Raw genomic sequence first — 23880 nt, forward strand, 5'->3', positions numbered from 1 at the left:
GAAACAAATTTCTGCTGCATTACATCCTCTTCCTCTATCAATATATATGGCCTTATTGGGAATACTTAATAATTAGTTGATGAAGAAATAAAAATAGGTACCGGTTACAGATGTTCTGCACAATATTCTAGTATCCACTCAAGAGTGAATGATTGACAGATAAACGATATGCCATGTGAACAATTTTTTTTTAAATGCTGGTATAGTTTTAAATGCTGGTATGGTATAGTTATACTATGTCTTTATCAGTTAATGTTGATGTTACTGAAAAATGTATACTTCAGATAGAGAGGACTTAGTGGTTTTTCATAATGATGAAAAATTTACATTCACCTAGAAGATATAACAATTCCAAACTTGTGGCTGCATAAAAACATAGTGTTAATATTTTAAAAAATAAAAAAATCAACGTAACTACAAAGAGAAAGAAATAATACCACAGTTGTATAAGGAGATTTATTATAAATAGCTCAGTAATGATACACACAGTAAAAGTACAGAAAATTTAAATGTGATTAATGAATTGGACCCTTGGTTGACCTACATAGAACACTGCACTCAACTATAATTACATGTACTTTTCAAATGTACAAGAAATGTTTATAAAACTCTGACCATATCCTAGGCCATGAAGTGAGATTCAACTAATTTAAAAGTTATTAATTTAAAGACAGTATGCTTTATGATACTATAAAAGGATTTTTTGGAAAATTTGATGTTTTCACAGGACCCATTTACACGAGATTAAGAGATTAAGGCCCGTGAGTGGCCCCTCCCTCAGGAGGAAAAAAGAAGGGTAGAACATGTGTCCAACGTTTGGGCTTTCAGGGCCTGTGAGGACTGGTGCCTGTCTAGCTCATCTTGGAGCTTTTATGCAACCTGACATACCTTAGATGCTTGGAAGCTGGTGAGAACGAAAAAGAGTGGATGGCATACTATTGCTTCAAGGACCTGAGTTACAGCAGAGAGAAGCAGAGAGCGCGAGAGATTAGAAGCGTCATCTTTAAAAAATGGACAAGATCTTCTAATAAGAAACCTCCAAACACATTCTGAGGAGCTACATCCTCAGAAAAGTGTTGAGAGGCCTCCAGAATCTCTAGGCGGACTGAATGGTGAATGTAAAGGCCAATATGAATAATAAAAATGGACAAAATCTACACTTCAATTAAGTATCGCTATTTGTAATAAGATTTAAATTAATTAACATTTTAAAATATTATGCGCATTATATGTACATTATAATTGTTATTGTTTAACTTGGAATTATGAAATAACTTTGCTTCTTGATACCCCAACACTAACAGAGCCTAAGGATAAGTATGAAAAAGGCTATATGTAGAAAACTTTTATATTTCAAGAAGATGATTACTGTAAATTAGATTGAGTTCTATTTTTGTAAGAAAGTAGAATTCACAACTATTTTTATTATATATAAAATATTAAGCAATTGTGATTGATGGAAATAATTATTTTGTAGAAGTCAACATTTTAGGTCCTCTGTGGGATAGAACATAACCATTTCCAATGGAGATTCACAAGGAGAAGAGTTAAGAGGCTATTGATAAATCCAAGGATGGCTTCCAGAAATCCCTCAGGGTCTATCATGTAGCCAAGATGTGACCTGGACTTTGTCTTGTTTCCAGGAGATCAGCGCATAACTCTCTTCTGAGGTCAAAACAAGTAGATTGGAAATTTTGAGGTATAAGTGCATCCAGAGGAAAGCCAGATCCTAGTTTAAGAATCTATACTCATAATACCCAACGTTGTCTTAATGTTTCTCAATTTTCTCTGTAAATATTTCTCTCTTAAACTTCTAGATCAACATTATTGAAGAGGACAACAGTATATTAGTTTTCTCCTGATCTTATGGGAAAAGCATTCAGTTTTTTAACTTAAGTATGATATAGATGTGGGTTATTATTAGATGTCTTCTGTTAAATTGAGGTAGTTCTCTTTTATACCTAGTCCACTCAGAGGTTTTTTTCAGCAATGGATGTTATATTTTATTAAATTACACATCTATGACTAAATTATTTTTTATAGTGTTCACACAATGAAATACATGGTGTGTTTTTTTCCCCGTATTTTAAACTAACACTGCATTACTGAAATAAATCCCATTTGGTCCTGATGTATTATCATTTTTATATAATATTGGACATTTTATATGTATTGGATATGTATATGTATGAATTTCTATATCTATATTCATAAGGAATATTTTCTATAGTTGTATTTTCTTTTAATGTCTTTGTCTATTTTTGGTATCATGCTGGCTCAACAGTGAATTGGAAAGTTTCCCTACTCTTCAATTTTTGGAAAGACTGTGAGTATCATTGGTATTATAAACAAATTTGGTAGAATTAACCAGTGAAATTATTGGTCTAGATTTCTTTCCTGTGGGAAGGTTTTTAACTAGAAATCAATTATGTTAACAGATACAGGGCAATCCAGGTTTTGTATTGCTTATTGAGAGCTTTCGGTAGTTTGTGTTTTATAAAGATTTTGTCCATTTCATATAAATTGTCAATTTTTGACATAAAGATGTTCATAGTATTGATGGAGTTCAGAGCAACTCACCACAGAATGTGCCACTTTGGCACGTAGATTATTTGTAGCTGAAGACAAGCAATGCCCTACAGACTCAAAAAGAGCTTTTTACTTCTTCCTTGACTGCCTTAAATAATTTAGATAGGCCTGTACTAGGAAGAAAGCTATTACCAAAGATAGCTTTCATTTACATAAGTAAGATTTCTCCAACCCATCAGGCAAGTGAAACAAAAGAAAAAAATAATCAAAGGAGACACCTCAAACTAAAAAGTTTTTGAACAGCAAAGGAAATAATCAACACAACAAAAAGACATCCTACCGAATGGGAGAAGATATTTGCCAATGATGCATCTGATAAGAGGTTAATATCCCAAATTTGTAGAATACTCATACAATTCAACACCAAAAAAACAAATAACCCAATTGAAAAATGGGCCGAGGACATGAAGAGACATTTCTCCAAAGAGGACATAGAGGTGGCCAATAGACATGTGAAAAGACGCTCCACATCACTAATAATCAGAAAAATGCAAATAAAAACCACAATGAAATGCCACCTGACTCCTGTCTGAATGGCTATCATCAATAAATCAACAACAAGGATGTGGAGAGAAGGGAAACCTTGTGCACTGTTGGTCAGATTGCAAATTGGTGGAGACACTATGAGAAACAGGACGCAGGTTTCTCAAAAAATTAAAAATACAACTACCTTATGACTAGCTATTCCACTCCTGGGTATTTATCCAAAGAAATCTAAAACACTAATTTGAAAAAATGTATGCACCCCTATGCTTACTACAGCGCTATTCACAATAGCCAAGATATAAAAACAACTGAAGTGTCCATCAATAGACGATTGGATAAAGAAATGTTGGTACATTTATACAATGGAGTATTACTCTGCCATAAAAAAGACGAAATCTTACCATTTGCAACAACATGGGTGGACCTAGAAAATATTATGCTAAGTGAAATAAGTCAGACTGAGAAAGACAAATACCATATGATCTCACTTACATGTGGAATCTGAAGAATAGAATAAACAAACACCTCACAAAATGATAACCCCAGCAAGTGTACTACCCATCTGACACTGTACATAGCTATTATAATACCATTCACTAATACCATTCACTATATTCCCTATGCTGTACTTACATCCCATGACTATATATATACACATACATATATGTATATATATGTATATATGTATATATGAGTTTTATATATATATATGAGTTATATATATATTTTTAATTATAGTTGACATTCAATATTATTCTATACTAGTTTCAGGTGTACAGTGTATAGCATAGTGGCCCGGAATGTACAAATTCATGAAGTGAACCCCTTGATAAGTCCAGCACCCACCTGACACCACACATAGTTTTTATAGCATCATTGACTATATCCCCCATACTGTATTTTACATCTCCATGATTATTTTGTGACTACCAATTTGTACTTCCTAATCCCTTCACCTTTCTCATCTATACCCCTAACCCCCCTCCCATCTAGCAACCATCAGTTTGTTCTTTGTATCTATGAGTCTATTTCTGTTTTGTTTGTTTATTCTATTCTTCAGATTTATATATAAAGAAAGCAATAAATCAAATTCAGAAAGTTCAGTATTCTAAAGGACAATAACCAATCTACATGCACACACACACATATAAACATATACACACTAGATACAAGCAGGAAATTTTAATGTGAACTGGGCATTAGACAATATTAAGAGTTTTTTAGTTAATGGTGAAAGGTTTGATAATAATATAGTGTCATGTCAAATTTTTATTACTTTATTAATCTGATAATAAATTACTTAATTATCAATTGTAAGTAGCAGATATTCACTGCTGGGTGCCAGAGAGTACACTGGGGTGAATGCAAGAAAAATTGTGTATTCCATGACCTCAATGATTTTATAGATCACGTAGCTTTATAGTAATATAAATAAATAATTAAAATTTTACTTTTATATGTAGATATATAAATTGGACTATAGGGGAAGGATTTATTCACTGAGGATGTCCTTTCAGGCTTAAAACAAGAAAAAGTACTTATAAGAATGAAACCTTAGAAAATCATATTCCACAAATATCCTCTTCTGAATACTATTTTCAAGAGAAAACATAACAGTTAACGTTTCCATGCATATATCTGTTATAGGGAATGATTGCATCATGGAGAAGAAATTGAGAATAGTCATATAAAATTTATTTTCAAACTGCTAATTTTTTCATGAGAAAGGGAATTTTAAGAGCTGCATCAATTTTGAAATAGATAAATCACAACATAAATTTCTCCCATGTAGTAACCACTCGCAATGTGCCAAGAGCATTATCACTGCATTTCTATTCTCTATATTAATAGTTTCTCATATTTACATGTGCTAGGCACTGTTCTCAGTTACATGAGCAAAATCCCATGAAGTAGGTAATTTTTATCACTCATTCCCATTACACAGATGGAAAAAAAAAGAGGCACAGAGAGCTTAAGAATTTTTTCAGAATTACCAGGATTTTTAACTGACAAATTCAGGATGACTCCAGAAACAGTTCTCTTAACAAATACACTATACTATAAAATGTATTTGGCTTCCTTATGATTTTGTTTTGTTGATTACTGTTACAAAAAGAAAAAAAAATTTATTTTGGGTTATCAAGCAAGTAAGGAGCGGAGATACCATGTCTTAATTCACGGTAACACTCATTGAGGAAAATAACTGCAAGTGTTAAAATGACCAGTGGTTCCTATTAAAAAAGACAAAAATGAGATGAGCTGCAGACTGCACTGAACAAAAAAGATGCACATTACAAGCCAATTTGTGGTTGAAAAGGGGTCCTGAACAAGGCAAGAAAAATTTCATGAAATTGTATCACACATCTCCTTCTACTTTTCTTCTTATGTCAGTATCCTGCAGTATTTTTTCGGGAAAAGTACAGTAAAGAGGAAGTTTTTGAAGACACGAAGGTAAAAAATATTTCCCCTTGGCATATTTCGTTTGAATTCAGATAAAACTCATGTAACATAAAATTCACCATTTTAATCATTTAAAAACCCACAATTAAGTGGTTGTTAGTATACAGTCATGTGCCACTTGACGATGGGAATACAATATGAGAAATGTGTCCTGAGGTGATTTTGTCATGTGAACATAATAGAGTGCACTTACACAAACCTAGACGGAATAGCCTCCTACACACCTAGGCTAAATGGTACAACCTATTGCTCCTAGGCTACAAACCTGTACAGCAAGTTACTGTACAGAACAACATGAGAAAATGATGCAATGAAGAGACAAGGTAAATAAGAGAAGTATGAGGCTGCTGCTGGCATAACACGACACGCTGTTTTGAACAAACTATTTTTTTTAATTAAAGTTTATTGGGGTGACCATAGTTAGTAAAGTTACATAAGTTTCAAGTGTACAATTCTGTAATACATCATCTATATATCACATTGTGTGTTCACCACCCAGTCAGTTCTTCCTCCATCACCATATATTTGATCCCATTTACCCTCATCTACCACCCTTCTTTCCTCTTCCCCTCTGGTAACTGCTAAACTATTGTCTATTTCTATCAGTTTTTGTTTCTTTGTTTGTCTTGTTCTTTTGTTTTTTCCAGTGTCACTGTATACCACATATCAGTGAAATCATATGGTTCTTGACTTTTTCTGTCTGACTTATTTCGCTTAGCATAATAATCTCAAGATCCATCCATGTTGTCGCAAACGGCACTATGAAAGGATGAAATAGCAAACTTTTTTATAAGTAGAAATAGTACATTCTAAAATAACAATAAAAGTATTAAATACATAAACTAGCAATATAGTTGTTTATTATTATTATGTAGCATGATGTAGTGTATATAATTTTATGTGCTATATTTTTATATGACGGCAGTGTGGTAGGTTAGTTTACACCAGCATCACCGCAAATAGTGAGTAATGTGTTGCCCTACAATGTTATGACACCTACAAGGTCACTAGGCAATAGGAATTTTTCAGCTGTCTTATAATCTTATGGGATCACCATCGTATATGTGGTTAATCATTGACGTAAGTGGTGTTACGTGGTGCATGACTATATTTGCATCACCATTATACAATTCCAGAATACCTTTAATCACTCCAGAAAGAAACTCCATACCATTAAAGAGCTCATTTCCCCATCTCCCCTCCCTCCAGCCTTAGACATCCATTAATCTACTTTCTGCCTCTATGGACTGCCTATTCTGGGCATTTCATATAAATGGAATCACACAATATGTGACTTTGTGTCTAACTTTCCTCACTAGTGTTGTTTTCAAGGCTCATCCATGCTGTAGCATGCATCGGTACTTCATCCCTTTTTATGGCTGAATAATGTTTCATTGTATGGATATACCACCTTTTGTGTATCCATTCATCACTTGAAGAATATTTGGGTTATTTCCCCTTTTTGGCTATTATGCACAATGTTTCTATAAACATTTTTTTGTACAAGTTTTTGTGTGAATGTATGATTTCAATTCCTAGAAGTAGAGGGTTCTAATTTCTGTACATCATCACTAACATTTGTTATTATATATTACAAGCTGTCCTAGCGGTTTGAAGTGGCATGTCATTATGGTTTTTTATTTGTATTTACCTAATAATTGATTTTGAGCATCTTTTCATGTGCTTTTTTGCCCATTGTATATCTTCTTTGGAGAAACACCCACTCAAGTTATTTGCCTGTTTTTTTGTTGAGTTTCTGTCCTTTGATTATCAATTATAAAAGTTATTTTACATAAATTTAACCAAGGAAATACAATACTTGTACAAAGAAAATGAAGAAAACTTTTTAAAAAGACATTAAAGAAGACCTAAATAAATAAAAAGACATCCATGTTTCATGGACAGTAGACTTAACAGTGTTACTTAAGATGGCAAACTTCCCAAGTTGATCTACAAGTTCAATGTACTTCTTATAAAAATTCCAACTGCTCTTTTTGCATAAATGGCAAGCTAATCCTAAAACGTATATGGAATTGCAAAAGACCTTGAGCAGCCAAAACAATACTGAAAAAGAGAAACAAACAAACAAAAAGAGTTATACTTTCCAATTTCAAAACTTACTATAAAGCCACAGTAATCAAAACCGTGTGATACTGGCATAATAATAAACATACAGATCAATAGAATAGAACTGAGAGACCAATAATAGAACCACACATCTATGGTCAATTTATTTTTAACAAGAGTGCCAAGATTATTCAATGGGGAAATAATAGTTTTTTCTAACAAATCATGTTGGGATAACTAGATATCTACATACAGAAGAAAACTATTTTTTTCCTTCAAAATTGAATCACTCTTTTCTATGTCAATATTGGAAAAAACAGTCTTAGATTCACAATTTTGCACACTTTTTTTCTCCTGGAAATATTATTTGCCTTGTTTTCTAAAATGTAACACATTTTATGTTTTGCTTCTCATTTTATTGTTCAAAGAGTCTATACTTAGGTTCATACTTTCTAGGGATATCTTTCAACCCATTTTCCTCAAACTCTACACTGCTGTGCAATTTCATGTAAAGTAAAAGACAAGGCATAAAATATTGGAAGAGGTTGGATATTATTATTTATCAAGAACTGTAATAATTACATTAAAATTACTAATAATGTAATACTGTTAACAGAAATTCAAAATCATCTCACGGATATTCTAATGTTCTATAAAAACTTTCATTTCTACCTGACACCATATACAAAAATCAACTCAAAAGAAATCAAAGACCTTAATATGAGCACAGAAACTCCAAATTCTTAGAAGAAACTCTACGGATAAATATTTGTAACTTTGGATTAGGCTATAGTTTCTTAAATATGACACGAAAAGCACAAGCAACAAAATAGATAAATTTGATTCAATTGTGCAAATACAACCCAAAAAATGCACAATAATATTTACAAATCACATATTTAATAAGGGTCTGGTAATTTTTTAAGAGCTTATTGCAAAGCAAACTGTGTGGATGGAGGCTTTCAGGGCTTTGAATATAATAACATGGACTCACTCCCTTCTATTTGCCATAGAAAAGCAGATGAAAAACAATGTAGGCTTAAGAGTTATAAATTGAATCAGAACACAAATCTGAACAAATTATTTCTATTCAGGCCTACATGGATAATCATTATGCCATCAAATACCTTAATGACTTTTTACTCATATTTCTCTGATAGCATATTATATCCAATATGGAACTCTATATATTTTAGTGATTTTTTTGTAGGTCGTTTTCTAAATCTGACAGGATATCAATACTACCTCTTTCTTAAAAGGCATTAAATATTTGAGTGAGTATCTGCAGGAGTGACAGAGAGGGAATCCCAAGAAGAATCAACTGATATGTGTTTTTTTAAAAAGCTCCTTGCATTTATCTGATATCCAAACAGTTAACAGTTCCCCTCAGTTTGTTCTGGATCCATCTTCCAGAGATTCAAATTCATTGCCACTGTCACAATTTAACTCTCAATTAACTCATTTAGTTTAAAACATTAGCCCTCTAACTTGTCTTCCTAACTCTCACATCTAAAAATGCATTCTCAATACCGTTAACAGAACGATCTTTCTAAAATAAATATCTGATCATAGAGAATCTCAGATTAAAAAGAACACTCTCATATGAACCACCTACCTCAGAATCACCTATAATCCATGTTTCTATACTATACTCCAAGTAAATTGAATAGGTATTTTACGGATGTGAATATGGACTTTGATTTAAATAAGCTAATCAGGTAGGTGATTCTTATTCACTCCAAATTTTCAAGTCTATAAATTTACCAGATAAAGTCTTAGTACATGTTAGGATATACAAGCTTTTTATGATTTGAAGCCTTTTTTTTTCTTGTCTTGTTTAATACTGTCTCAACAGAGGAAACCTTTTACCCCAAGAGCAGCTAATATTTATTCAGTTCTGTCTGGGCCAGATGACGATCTAGAATCACTATATATATATATATATATATATATATATATATATATATATATATATATATACCATCTTATTTCATTCTCAAAAACATCTTATAAATAAGAATTATTATTATTCTAATCTATTTTACAACTGAGAAACCTACCAACAAGGAATTTGGTAAACTTGCTCAGGCTCACATGTATGTCTGGATTTAAACCCTGGCTGACTGGCTCAAAAGTCTACACTCTGAATTGTCAGGCTTGTGATATTAGCTAGTAATATCTGAAGCAATTCCTAGAGCCTAGGGTGGTTCATGTTGTTACTCTTATGCCTATAAAATTCTCTTGTGATTAATATATAATTAAAATAGTTTTTTTTGAGGAGGTCAGTACTATGTCTTACAGAGTAAATGAAATTTAATATTTGTGTTGATTACTTAAAGAAAGGACACTTACTATAGCACAAAAGGGAATGCTAATCATAAGGAGAAGTAGGAAGGAAAAAAGTTTGGGTTAAAGTTTTATGAGAAGGCTAACTAATTGAAGAACAGATTAAGTAAACTTAAAAAATGCATAAATTTTTTTATTTACTTTTTTCTCCAAGACTTTAATATAAAAATGTTTCCTCATTTTTTGAAGAAAAAGAAACTCTTTCGGAGTGTATCCTTGAAGGCTTGTTTCACTTGCTGGTTCCTTAGAGTGTAAATAAACGGGTTTAATAAAGGGGCAATCGAAGTATAGATAACAGCTATACCTTTGGATAAAGTCACCCTTTCTTTTGCTGATGGCTTCATGTAAATAAAGATACAACTACCATAAGTAAGGGAGATGACAATCATATGAGAAGAACAAGTGGAAAAAGCCTTTGTCCTTTTCTGAGCGGAGGGGATCTTTAGAATGGTCTTGATAATATAAACGTAGGAAAGAATCACTAACAGCAACGTGACCACGAGTGTTACAACAGCCGAGACAAATGAAACCGATTCTAGGAAGTGAGTGTCTGTGCAAGAAATCTGCAGCAGAGGGGAAGTGTCACATATGAAGTGATCAATGACTTTGGAAGCACAGAATTCCAGTTTCAGTCCCAAGACCAGTGGTGGAAAGGTAATCAGAAAGCCAGCTGTCCATGAGCTGAGCACAAGTTGGTAGCACACTTTGTTGTTCATAATGATCGGGTAACGTAGGGGTTTACAGATGGCTACATAGCGGTCAACAGACATGGCAGCCAGCAGGTAAAATTCTGTAACTCCCAATAAGAGGAAAAAGAATAACTGAGATGCACACCCATTGTAGGAAATAATTTTGTTTTTAGTCACGATGGTTATCAGGAATCTGGGAATACAGATTGTTGTCAATGAAACCTCCAAGAAGGAGAAATTTCGGAGAAAGAAATACATAGGAGTCTTGAGGCGGGGATCCAGCAAGGTAAGGAGGATAATGGATAAGTTCCCCATCACACTAAACATATAGTTTAGAAAGAGAAATATAAAAATCACAATTTGCAGTTGTGGGTCATCAGTCAGTCCCAGGAGAATGAACTCTATCTCTCTTGACTTGTTCTTCATTTCAGATTTTAGTCCTATTAAATAGACATAGGAAAACAACTCCAAAAGGGGAAATAACAGGAACTTTAAAAATTTACAGACATTGAAAAAACATTCAGAAATGTGAACAAGTTTAAAAGATTGATCCAATTTGACAAGACAGATGATACCTATTAATAAAATGATATCATAGATCAACCTAAGCAGTCTCTAATTGTTCCATTGAAGCCACAGTTATCTTTACACTACTAAATTCTTTTTCCCCATTTGAACTTGAAATATAATTTAATTTTGAGCTGATTATTTCCAGATTAGCTGAACTCTGTTTCAATGTTTTACATGGAGAAACAGGAATATTACTCGAAGTGTACTTTCTATGAACATTTCTTAAATTATTGGAAAAGTATAACATCTATATAATTATACCAGTGTCAATTTGCAATATTTATTCAAAAATCCTTAGCTCATCAAAATGCTTTTTAAATATATGGAAAATATAGGAATAATAAGTTATGTATTTTCTCTTTGAAATACTCAAAGATATACCAGTAGTTATTTTGTCCCAATGTAGTACTTCTCCATTATTCCTTTATCTCATTTCACTTAAGTATTATTTTTCTTCAGTTTTAAATATATTAGTCTTCTCATAATCAGTTGCTTTTTATCAAGAAGTATTGACTATTCAACCTACATAAAAATATAAATAACAATTCAAATTCAGGGGATATTACCTGACTTGTCCTTGCAGAATTTCTTTCATTTATGATCTAGACATTTATTCCAAATTATAAGTGACTTACCATGGTAGGATATATTGATACAATTTCCTCCCTATGGGAATATGGTAGAAGCAAGAGTTAAAAACAAATGATGAATATCTCCCTCTATAATATTATAAAATATTCGAAATATTCAAGATGAACTTTAATTTCAATGCTTTTCTGGACAAGGATTCAAAACAGATATGCAATCTGGAAATTATATACATCTGCTAGTATCTTCCACTTTCATTCTCACTCATTAAAATCGTAGGACATAGATATTACAGATAATTCAATTAGAATTCTCCTTTATGGAAGATAAGATTAATTTTCCGTGTTTTCTTACATATTTAAATAAAAATTATCTCCATAAATTTTATATTAAAATGTGATGCTCTAAATTAAAAGGTGTTTGGGGAAATATCTCAGATGAAAATAACCCAAATTTTATAATAAAGAATTATTGCTTCCAATTGAACACCAACAAAAGCCACAGTTTTATCATTTATTTCATAAGATACACAAGGGAATTAATTGAAATAAAAAGGGGAAAGAAAAAGAAATGCCCTCTGGAGACTGGTGAGAGGACATACCAATTATGCACAAAAAAAAGAAAGAAAGGGGGAAATAAAAATCACTGTGAATTGCTTTAACTATAAAACCGAAGAACATTCTCCCAAAAGAGAACCAGAAATAATTTAAACTCTATACTTAATTCCAACAAAAATTTCATAATCCACTGGGAAATTCTGTCTAATTCTACTGCTAATACAGTTTATCCTAAAAAAAGGAACCTTTCTCATTTCCATTAGTCAATATGTTAGGATTCCATTAACTCGATGGTGACCAACTCCCAAAATTGGGATGAGGGAGGCAGAATTTAAATGTTTCCCTGTTTCCCTATTATTTTAAAACAATATAAAAAATAAGGATAAACAATAAGAAGTACACAATGAGAATCTTTTATTCTTGAAGCAATTGATGTTTCATCTGATACTCAATACAGTAGTGCATATAGATGACAAAAAGAGAATATTTTACTAGATAAGCCAATACAACCATAGTTATCAGAACATTAACATTGACACATTATTAACATGTAATTTTTCAATCCTATTCAAGTTTCACCAATTGTCTAGAAATTTTTCTTTATAGAAAAAAGAATATAGTTTAAAATTATGTTTCATTTAATCTTCATATTTTAGTGTACTTTAATTTGGACTAGCTCCCTAGTCATTCCTTAACCTTCAAGAATGTTGTTGAAAATTATGGTCCAGAAATTTTATATTATGTCCCTCAATGTTGGTCTGAATTTCTCCATCATTATGTTCAATTTATTAAACTTTGGCAGGAATATCACAGAAATGATGATGTCATCTCATGAAATCCTATCAAGGATCATACTATTTCATTTTTTCCCATTATTGATGATGTTTTATTTCTTAATTAATGTGGGTATGTATAGGATCATTAACCATAAAGCTACTTTTTAATTTTTGTAATTAAATTTGTATACTTGTAGATACTTTGAATACTATGTAAATATCTCAATCTTTATAAAACTTCCAGTTTACAGATTACTTTATATCATTACAGACTCATGGTTTCCATCTTTATTCATTATTATTATTATTATTTATTTTGATGCTAAATTGCCCCAGATTTGGCCAGTGTAAGTCCCTTCAAAATTGTTCCCTTGTCCTTTTCATATGCCCCACTGATTTTTTTTTTAACTTTTATTTATTTTAAGTGTGTTTTTCCAGGACCCATCAGCTCCAAGTCAAGTAGTTGTTTCAATCTAGTTGTGGAGAGTGCAGCTCACACTGGCCCATGCGGGAATCCAACTGGCAACCCTGGTGTTAGAGCATCGCACTCTAACCAACTGACCTAACTGGCTGCCCCATGTGCCAAACTGATTTTTGAGGGTTTCTTTATTTCCTGGCACCACAAAGTGCTCCATTCTCATCTTGTACCTTTTCTGGACTAACCTTGTTATCAGCCATTTATTTATGGAGTCCTGATTGTTATAATGAAAAGTTATTGCGAAACCAAGATCTAGGTGCTATGGGTGCTACATGCACTCGCTGTTACTAGTAACCACATTTCCAGGCCCTCACAGTGGACAGATCTACACACACACACACACACACACACACACACACACATACACACACTTATACATACATGTATGCACATTTACATATATACATATATATACATATATATATAAAATGTATACAGAGGGGTATATATATATATATATATATATATATATATATCCACTCATTTGGATATATAGGTAGATATACACACTTATACACACACGCATATACATATATAGATGTTTATACCTGTATTAGTTTCTATAATCTCTCTCTATATATAAAAATGAGTTCACACCAATATGTCAATCCTGCACCACTGAGTTTATTCCACTGTATTCATTTGACGTGCAACTGGAAAACAAATGTGACTGAAGAGGATGACACTTCCTCCAGACATGTATAAATTTTGGTTTTGTCAGGTACCCAAAGCCCTTAGTAATCCAGGATAATCTCAATCCAAATGCATGTACTGAGATGATTTGATGCTAAACTGTATCTGCCAGTGAAGGTCTGCCTACTAGAGTTTCTCAACTCAAAATTAGAGGTGTTCACCAAGTTTCCTCTGATGCTCCCCTCCCTGTCTCCCTGAACCCAGGAATCAGTCAAAAAACACTGAACTTTCCTGTTTCTTAGTCATTGCTTCTTTTTTTTAATCTTTATTAAATGTATTGGCGTGACATTGGTTACCCCAATACATTTAATAAAGTTTCAAGTGTACATTTCTATTATACATCATCTGTATATTGCACTGTGTGTTCAACACCCAGTCAGTTCTCCTTCCATCACCATATATTTGACCCCCTTTACGCTCTTCTACCACTTCCCTCCCCCTTTACCCTCTGGTAACCACTAAACTGTTGTCTGTGTTTATGAGGTTGTTACTTTCAGTTTTACATCCTACCTATGAGTGAAATCATACGGTTGTTGACTTGTTCTGTCTGATTTATTTCACTTAGCATGAACATTATCACTTCTCAATCAGCATTTATCTTAGGGAAAATGAAGGCCCAAAGGCCAATCTTCTTTTCTGGATCTCTGTTCCATGTACTATACTGCACTGATAATTCTTCCCTCTCTTATCTCTTCAATTAAAGTCAAGCACATATTTTTCATATATCCCATTCCTTCCAGCTGTTTTCCATGGGAGGTTTGATACATACTCAAATTTCTCTGGAATTACTTTCTTCATAAGTGATGTTAAATATTTTCCTAATTAGAAAAGAAATTGAAACCCATCTTCAGATGTCTTACGCCTTGTACAATTCAGCCAGTTTTATGTACCATGTATCCCCGAAAATAAGACCTCGCCGGACCATCAGCTCTAATGCGTCTTTGGAACAAAAATTAATATAAGACCCAGTCTTACACTATAGTAAAATAAGACTGGGTCTTATATTAATTTTGCTCCAAAAGACGCATTTGAGCTGATGGTCCGGCGTGGTCTTATTTTCGGGGAAACACGGTAGGTTGTTTATTCCTTATGGTTCCACGGGGGTGTTTTTATGTATTGTAGCTACTAATCATTTCCAGCTGCAAATATTTCCTCTTGATTTGTGACTTATCACCACTTTCTGATGTGTTTTGAAAAACTTTCATAGCTACATCTCTGCCTAAAATAACTTTGAGCTCTAGTTCTTAATAATTTTGCCACTTATACACGTCTCATTTTAGTTAATATTTTCTCCATATTTTAAAGATATCATTTAATTATCTTTGTATCACAAAGTTGCTGTTGAATTGTTATTCGCCATATGTATCTAGTCTATCTTTACTTTCTCACTGCCCTTAAGATGGTCCCTTTGTCTTTGCAGTTTCAGGAGTTTCCTACTCATGGATTCCTATACATGATTTCACTACTGATGGATGTCTTGTCCCTTAACTTGCTTAATATTTATTTGGTTTCTTAAAAATGCAAATTGGTGTCATTCATCAATTATGGAAAATTAGCAGCAATTATCTCTTAAATTTGTTTTCCCTGTTCTAGGTTTGTTCACCTGGATATCTAATCGAACATATGTTACATCTCATTATACCTAGAGTGTCTTGTGAGCTCTTTCATATTTTCATTATCTTGCCTTTCTACACTGTATTCTAAATAGTTTACCGAGAGTTTTATTTTTCTATTGATGCATTAATGTCTCAAATACATCAATTAGCTGTTTAACTCATATGTAAAACTCCATTTCAATTTTTATTTTCATTTCAATAAACCCTATTTTCTCCAAATCTTTTTTTCAACAGTCTCTTATCCCTATTAAATTGTCTTACTCTCTTTTATTTCTTTAAGCTCTCATACATTATTATTTAATAGACTTTCTGTGATTCTTCAAACATCTATAATTATAGTGAGTCTATTCAGCATTTTATTGTTTCTGCTGGTTACCACTTGTGGTGACCTGACATGCATACATTATGAGATACTTTATTATGATGTGAAGTCACATTCTATAGAATTGTACCTGTGTGTGATACGAGTTCTACTAAGAGGATTGGCATTTGCAGCTGCTGAGTGTTGTATGCTAATCACTGGGACCTAATCACTGTTACACAAACTTTGCGTTGGTGGTATTCAAATTTAGGAGGAGTGTGCAGTCTACTTCCAAATATATCTAAGCATAGGGATGAGAATAGAAATTCTAAGGGAAGCTTTCCCCCCCACCTATATCCAAGGTGAAGGGAACACAGTGTCCACATTTCTCTCTCTTTGGTGATGATTTTATATTTTATTTAGATCTTGAGGAAGATAGTTTTTCCTGGTTGGTTCTGGCTCAATATATTTCCATGCAACAAAACTAAGCACTGTATGTGGAACCCAAACTTTACTTCATTACCCTATTTACGAAGTGTGGTAAAGTCCAATAACTGATCCAACACTTGTTTCTTTGCTCTTACCTGTGATGATCTGTTTCAGGACTCGTTCACTCTATCTTTCTAGAAATTGCAGATTTCACTTATTTTTCCACCAGCTCAGCCATTCATCTTTATATCTTCTTTCTGAGCTATTAGGCTTTTTGTATCAGGAAGATTTTTTAAGACATCTGACTGCTGTATTTTAGGAAGTGAAAGACTCTTCTCCCTTTTTAGGTTCCTAAGGCTTGATTTTTACTGATATTGATACCATAACTATGTATACATTGCCATTTCTTTCACTGGGCAGTGCATTAATTTTCTGTGGATACTGTAACAAATTATGGCAAAATAGATGGTTTAACTCAATGAGAATTCATTCTCTCACAGTTCTGGAGGCCAGGATTCTGAGATTAGTGTCACTGGGCCAAAATCAAGTTGTTGCAGGGTTGCGTGACCTCCAGGGGTACTAGGGGAAACACCATTTCTTTCGTCTTCCTGCTTCTGGGGGCTGCTGCTCTTCTTGGCTTGTGGTCACATTATCCAATCTCTGCTTCTGTGTTCACATTGTCTTCTCTTCTTCCATCTGTGTCAAATATCCCTCTGCCTCTCTTTCATAAGAACACTGGTGATTGCGTGTAAGGCCTACCTGGATAATCCAGGATAATCTCCCCATTTTAAGTTCTTTAACTTAATCATCTGAAAAGACCTTTTTGGGGGAATCAGGTAAGACTTACAGGTCCCAGTGATTAGGTCCTGTTATCTTTGGAAACCATTATTGTCCTGCCACTGTCATTTAAACAATTTAAAGTATATGTATTATATCATCACTACCTCCTCACTAGCAGATTTATTATTTTCATTATTCTGGTTACTTATATTAATTAGTATGCTAAAAGGGAGTTGATTAATTTGGTGATCAGGATCATGGAAATGTATAAAGTTGATAATTGTTATGGTCATTTCCTGTGGAAATGAAATTTTTTTCAAGTTATATACCTTGATTCATAGCATCAAATTTTCAAATTTAATTCTCCAAGTTAATTTCTTTATCTTTATATTCCTTAAATAGTATTACACTTAAATTGACAAATTATAAGATGTATTGGGTACTACCTAGTGCTAAGCACAGTACAAATATTATCTCATCAAAGCTAAAAATGATTCCATAATAGAACAATGCTCTTAGTACCTTCTAGCAAACTAAGAAATAAATGCTGGAGTGATCAATTCACTTGATTATTAACAGTACAGGTAAGTAGTCTGGAGCTGGGATTGTAAAAACGATTTCCAAGGAGGCTCTTAATGACTCTTATATCAATTCATATTCTTTGAGAAATAATAGTTATTTGGTTGTATTTATTTATTAGTTCTAATTTTGCAAATACTAAATAGATGATATGAAATCTGACTAATATATGACTGAACAGGCAGGAAAATTGTTGTCACAAGATTAGAGGAAATTGCTTTTCAGGTGTATCTGTAACCTTGTGAATCAGACATCAAACAGGACCAGGAAAAAAATAATAAATCTCACCAAACTAAACAACATAGGGTTTTTTCTTCCAAAGAGAAATAACATCAATGTTAAAGATTATCTTCAAATTTTAGAATATTTGAATTACAAAAAAAGAATATATGAATTACAATAAACATGTTCAAAATTATTAGACAACAGTTATTTAAAATTTGACACCTGATACACTAACTGACTAAAGTAGAACAAAGGGAGTATATTGACTGAATATGATTCTGAGTCAAATATGTTATTTACTTTGAGTTTACAATTCTGACATGAAAATGAGTATATCTTTAAGAGGATCTGGGGAAGGTAGTGGAGTGGGAAGTACCGGTACCAGGAATCTGTCTTCCCCACTAGACAACAATTGCACTGGCAGAATTGTCTGATATAATCATTTTGGAACTCCAGTGTCTATTGAAGGTTTGCAACTTCAGGGGAAGGCTGAGGTGATAAATTGCTGTTAATTTTGGTAATTTCAGCTCTTAACACAGTAGCAGGTCCTCATCCTGCATTTCCCAGCTGTGCACGTGTTCCTAGAGCAGCTTGCAGGAGCCAAGGTGGACAAAAAGGATCCTCTCCTTCAAATATTAGGGATCTATACTCTGATCCCCAGTTGGTGCTTTTGACCACAAAGGTATTAAACCTCCCAGTGTTGTTGTAAAGCCTTCTCCCTGTGGCTGAAGTGACTTTCAGGGAATTTAAAGGACTGGTGCCCTGACCCACCTTCATTTTTCTCTTTTTTTCCTTTTGGGAGCCATACGTTAAAGGCTAAGGCATTTAAAGTAAATGCAGATATAGGGAAAATTAGAAAGTGACTGTGAACGCCCAAGTTGGGTCACAAGCTCAGAAAATACCTGAGAAGACCTCAGGCTGATACTTGCCACATAGAAAGCCTACAACAATAAATCAATTAAAGAAAAACAGAAACAATGACAAAAGCAGCAGCCCTGGGGAAGAAGTGTCTGAATTCCAGAGTTACCACATTATTGAATTCAAAATCCAGTGTTCAACAGAAAAATCACAAGTCATAAAAAGAGACAGGAAAGTATGGCACATTCAAAATAAATCAACAGAAATTGTCACTGAAAAAGACTTAATGATAGATTTACTAGACAAAGACGTAGAATAATTGTCTTAAAGATGCTAAAATAAGTAAAGGAAGATGTGGAGAAATCAAGAAAACAATGTATGAACAAAATGGAAACATACAAAATGAGTTTAGAAACTAAAATAAACCAAAAAGAAATTACATAGATGAAAATTACAATAAGTAAACTCTTATTGAATGTAGTATTTTTTGGTAAAATATGAAAGAACTTAAGCTTTGTTCTTTTAACCCCCTGATAAATAGGGAATACTGCATCCAAGTTCAAAATATCTAAAGTTCTCAAAAGTACAAAAAATATTTCTAAAACTGACTATGAGTTTAGCATAAAGGAAGTTTCAAAAAATTCGACAGGATTAAATTCTTGGAAGTATGCTTTGTAATTATAGTGGAATTAAAAAACAAACAATAGTTTAGTGGTTACCAGAGGGTAAGGGGGGACAGGAGTGATGAATGAGGGTAAACAGGATCACATATATGGTGAAGGAAGGAGAACTGACTCTGGGTGGTGAACACACAATGTGACATATAGATAATGCATTACAGCATTCTACACCTGAAACCTATGTAACTTTAATAACCATTGTCACTCCAATAAACTTTAACTTATAAATAAATAAATAAATAAATAAATAAATAAATAAACATTACATTAAAAAAAAGAATCAGTTACAAAGAAGCAACTAGAAAGTCACCAAATATTTGAAAATGGAGCAATGCATTTCTAAATAGCCAATTGGTTAAAAAAAAAAAAATCACTCTGGGTGATGAACATACAATGGGATTTATAGATGATGTAATACAGAATTGTACACCTGAAATCTATGTAATTTTACTAACAATTGTCACCCCAATAAATTTAATTTAAAAAAAAATCAGAAAGAAATTAGATAAATTTTTGAACTATATGATAATAAAACATAGCATATCAAAATTATGAGACATCTAGTAAAGACATGTTTACAGAAAATTTATATAATTAAATGTGCATTACAAAAGACAAATTTTTTTTGTACTGTCCAATATGGTAGCCATTAGCCACCTATAGCTATTATATTAAGTACTTGAAATGTGACTAGTGTGACTGAAAAACTAAATATTTATTTTAATATTCACTGTTTCAAATTTAAATGCATATATTGGCCAATGGCTATCATATTGGACTGTATAGGTCTATGTAATCTTCTCAATAGCCCAATAAAAAAGAGATAAGTTACATCCAAAGACATTTGATAGATGATTGAGATAGAATTTAACTACAAAAAGTTCACCTTTTGCAGTTACATAGTCTGATGAACTTTGACATGAGGTCTGACAATTAAGTTCCGGAACTCATCCAGAAAAAGCGCTATGTACCTCATTGTTGAATATCACTACAGTCACCTTTGAAGTACTCCCCTTGGGAAGCTACGCACTGATGCCAGTGCTTACTCCACGCTTCAAAGCAACTTTGGAACTTTTTTTCTGGAATGGCCATCAGAGTTGTCATCGTATTACACTTGATGTCCTGAATGTCATCCAAATGTCTTCCTTTCAATATTTCCTTTATCTTTGGGTAAAGGAAGAAGTCATTGGGGGCCAGATCAGGTGAGTAAGGAGGGCGTTCCAACACAGTTATTTGTTTACTGGATAAAAACTCCCTCATAGACAGTGCCATGTGAGATGGTGCATTGTCGTGATGCAAGCGCCACGTATTGTTGGCAAAAAGTTCAGGTCGTCTTACTTTTTCATGCAGCCTTTTTATCACTTTCAAATAGTAAACTTGGTTAACTATTTGTCCAGTTGGTACAAATTCATAATGAATAATCCCTCTGATATCACAAAAGGTTAGCAACATCGTTGCAACAAATTCGCGAACTTAATTGTCAGACCTTGTATATAGTCATGCAATCACCACTACAGTCAAGATTTAAAATGTTTTAGTCACCTCAAAAAGTTCCTTCATGTCACTTCTGTAGTTAGTCACTTCTCTTCATCCTCAGTCTCTAAGTACTGATCAGATTTTTAGTTTAGTTTATAGAATTATAGAAATGGAATCAGAGTTTGTGGATGTTTTATCTGGCTTCTTTCTCTTAGGATAAGATTTCTAAGATTCATCTATCAACTCACCAGCTGATATTGGATTGTCTCCAGGTTTGGGTATTAACATAAAAATTTTAATAGATAAAATTCAGTTTACTGAGGGAGTAAAAAAATTCATCAGATATCCACCTCAAACCTCACTTTATTAATCCAAAAATAAATTGTGCTTAATTGTTGTATGTAAATCAAATATATATAATAGTAGATGCCAGAGTGTAAAACAGTTTACAATAAAGTCTAAAATTTGTTCTGTTACTAATTGGAAGGAACTGCTTGTGATTCTGTTACATATTTCATTGATGTTTCTAAATCACTTGGATGCTCCTCTGGGATACTTTCACTTCAGCTTTTATTTAAAGTAGATTACAGTGGTGTCCTTTATTGCCAATAATTAGTACTTCTGGAACTCTGATCCCCAGAGTTTTTCTTTCTAAATATTTTCTTTATTTTAATAGATCCCTTGAGTCTGTATAAGTAGAAAATGATAAAACTGAAGCATTTTGTAAGTGTACAGTTGGCAATGTGGAGTCTATTTCTTGGAACACTTGCTTATCTTTTATAAGATGATATCCTGAGTAATTTTTAGTTGATACTCCAAAATTTTTTTTATTTTGTTTTAAAGAATAACTACCTATTTTGAGAGAGTTTTGATGACTGCATTATAAAAACAAAATTTTACAAAAATGCAACTTATATGGAATAAAAGATGGCGGCCATTAAATTATTGATACCTGAGTTCTGAACATCACAGTAAGTATGGAATTGAGGAAATATGAAAGTTATTTACAGAAACACAATACTTGTATGTACACATTGCCTCTTCTCACAAAAACAATTCTTTATAAATTGCCCTATTATATAATATAATATGATCATAACAGAGAGTAAAAGAATTAATTATGTTAACATACATCTTTTCCATGCACACAGAGTGGAATAATAAATATAATAGATTCAAGAAGGTAAGTAAGTCAACTGTAATTTTAGCTTAACTGCAGAATCAGAAATTAAGTCAAATACATAATAAGTCCAATTCAGGGAATTAAATTTGACTACTGAATTTTCATTTTTGAATTACATGTTGAGCCTGATGGGGAACTTAGTCATTATTCTCCTTACCCTGATGGATGCTCGCCTCAAGACACCAATGTATTTCTTCCTCCGTAACTTCTCATTTCTGGAAATCATATTCACAACAGTATGTATTCCCAGATTCCTGATAACCATTGTGACAAGAAAAAAAACAATTTCATATAATAATTGTGCAGCTCAATTATTTTTTATTCTTCTACCGGGAGTTACAGAATTTTACCTTCTGGCTGCCATGTCCTATGACCGCTATGTTGCCATCTGCAAACCGCTGCATTACCCAATCATTATGAACAGCAAAGTCTGCTATCAGCTTGTACTCAGCTCTTGGGTAACAGGATTTCTAATTATCTTTCCCCCATTGGTCTTGGGACTCAAGTTAGAGTTCTGTGCTTCCAGAGTAATTGATCACTTTATGTGTGAAACTTCTCCTCTCCTCCAGATCTCTTGCACAGATACACATGTCCTAGAATTGATGTCTTTTATCTTAGCTGTGGTGACACTTGTGGTCACATTGGTGTTAGTGATTCTCTCTTACACTCACATCATTAAGACCATTCTGAAATTCCCTTCTGCACAGCAAAGGACCAAAGCTTTTTCGACGTGTACTTCCCACATGATTGTTGTCTCCATGACTTATGGTAGCTGTATTTTTATGTACATTAAACCCTCTGCAAAAGAAAGAGTGACTGTATCCAAAGGTGTAGCTTTGCTGTATACCTCAGTTGCCCCTTTACTAAATCCCTTCATTTACACCCTAAGGAACCAGCAGGTGAAAGAAGTCTTCTGGGACATATTACAAAAGATGTTGTGTTTTTCAAAAAAACAATTGTGAAAAAAATTCTAAAACTCACAGCCTTACCATAAAACCGAAGAAATGTGTTTCATGCATTTCTTCTGATCATGTTTTTCTACCTCATATATACTTACCTTATATAGGAGGTTCTCTTGAAGAATCTTGTAGCTCAGTTACACCTCTTACTTTTTTTTTTTTACGTACTAAAATGCATTGATTCCTGCACGAACAAATGGCTTTCGCTTCAAGTTGTTCTTACCTAAATGATACACATTCAATCCGCACTTTAGAAAGAATATTCCATTTGAAGCATGTATATCTGACACTAGAAAACATAAAATAGCATATAGGAAAATATTTTACAAATTTTAAAGCATGCACTCATTTACAATGTTGTAACATCAACACTTAATACTATTTCACTGACTCAGTTTTATTTTTCCTATTCCTTACAATTTCTATTATCTAGCCAAACCATAGCTGTAACTGTCTCAGAAACATATTGTCTGGTAATCTCTTAACCAAGTCCAG

General features: G+C 33.0%; 2 protein-coding genes across 2 annotated transcripts; one reads left to right on the plus strand and one right to left on the minus strand.

Annotated features, from left to right (window-relative positions):
* Nucleotides 1–10124: 10124 nt before the first annotated feature.
* Nucleotides 10125–11063, minus strand: LOC109439553 (olfactory receptor 6C6). Its single transcript, XM_074319045.1, has one exon. The coding sequence runs from the start codon at nt 11061–11063 to the stop codon at nt 10125–10127; it is 939 nt and encodes a 312-aa protein (XP_074175146.1).
* A 6060-nt stretch (nt 11064–17123) lies between these two features.
* Nucleotides 17124–23388, plus strand: LOC109443680 (olfactory receptor 6C6). Its single transcript, XM_074324886.1, has 3 exons — nt 17124–17221; nt 17604–17642; nt 22551–23388. The coding sequence occupies exons 1-3, from the start codon at nt 17124–17126 to the stop codon at nt 23386–23388; spliced, it is 975 nt and encodes a 324-aa protein (XP_074180987.1).
* Nucleotides 23389–23880: the final 492 nt, after the last annotated feature.

The sequence above is a fragment of the Rhinolophus sinicus genome, linkage group LG02, assembly GCF_036562045.2.
Source record: "Rhinolophus sinicus isolate RSC01 linkage group LG02, ASM3656204v1, whole genome shotgun sequence".
Classification (NCBI taxonomy): Eukaryota; Metazoa; Chordata; class Mammalia; order Chiroptera; family Rhinolophidae; genus Rhinolophus; species Rhinolophus sinicus.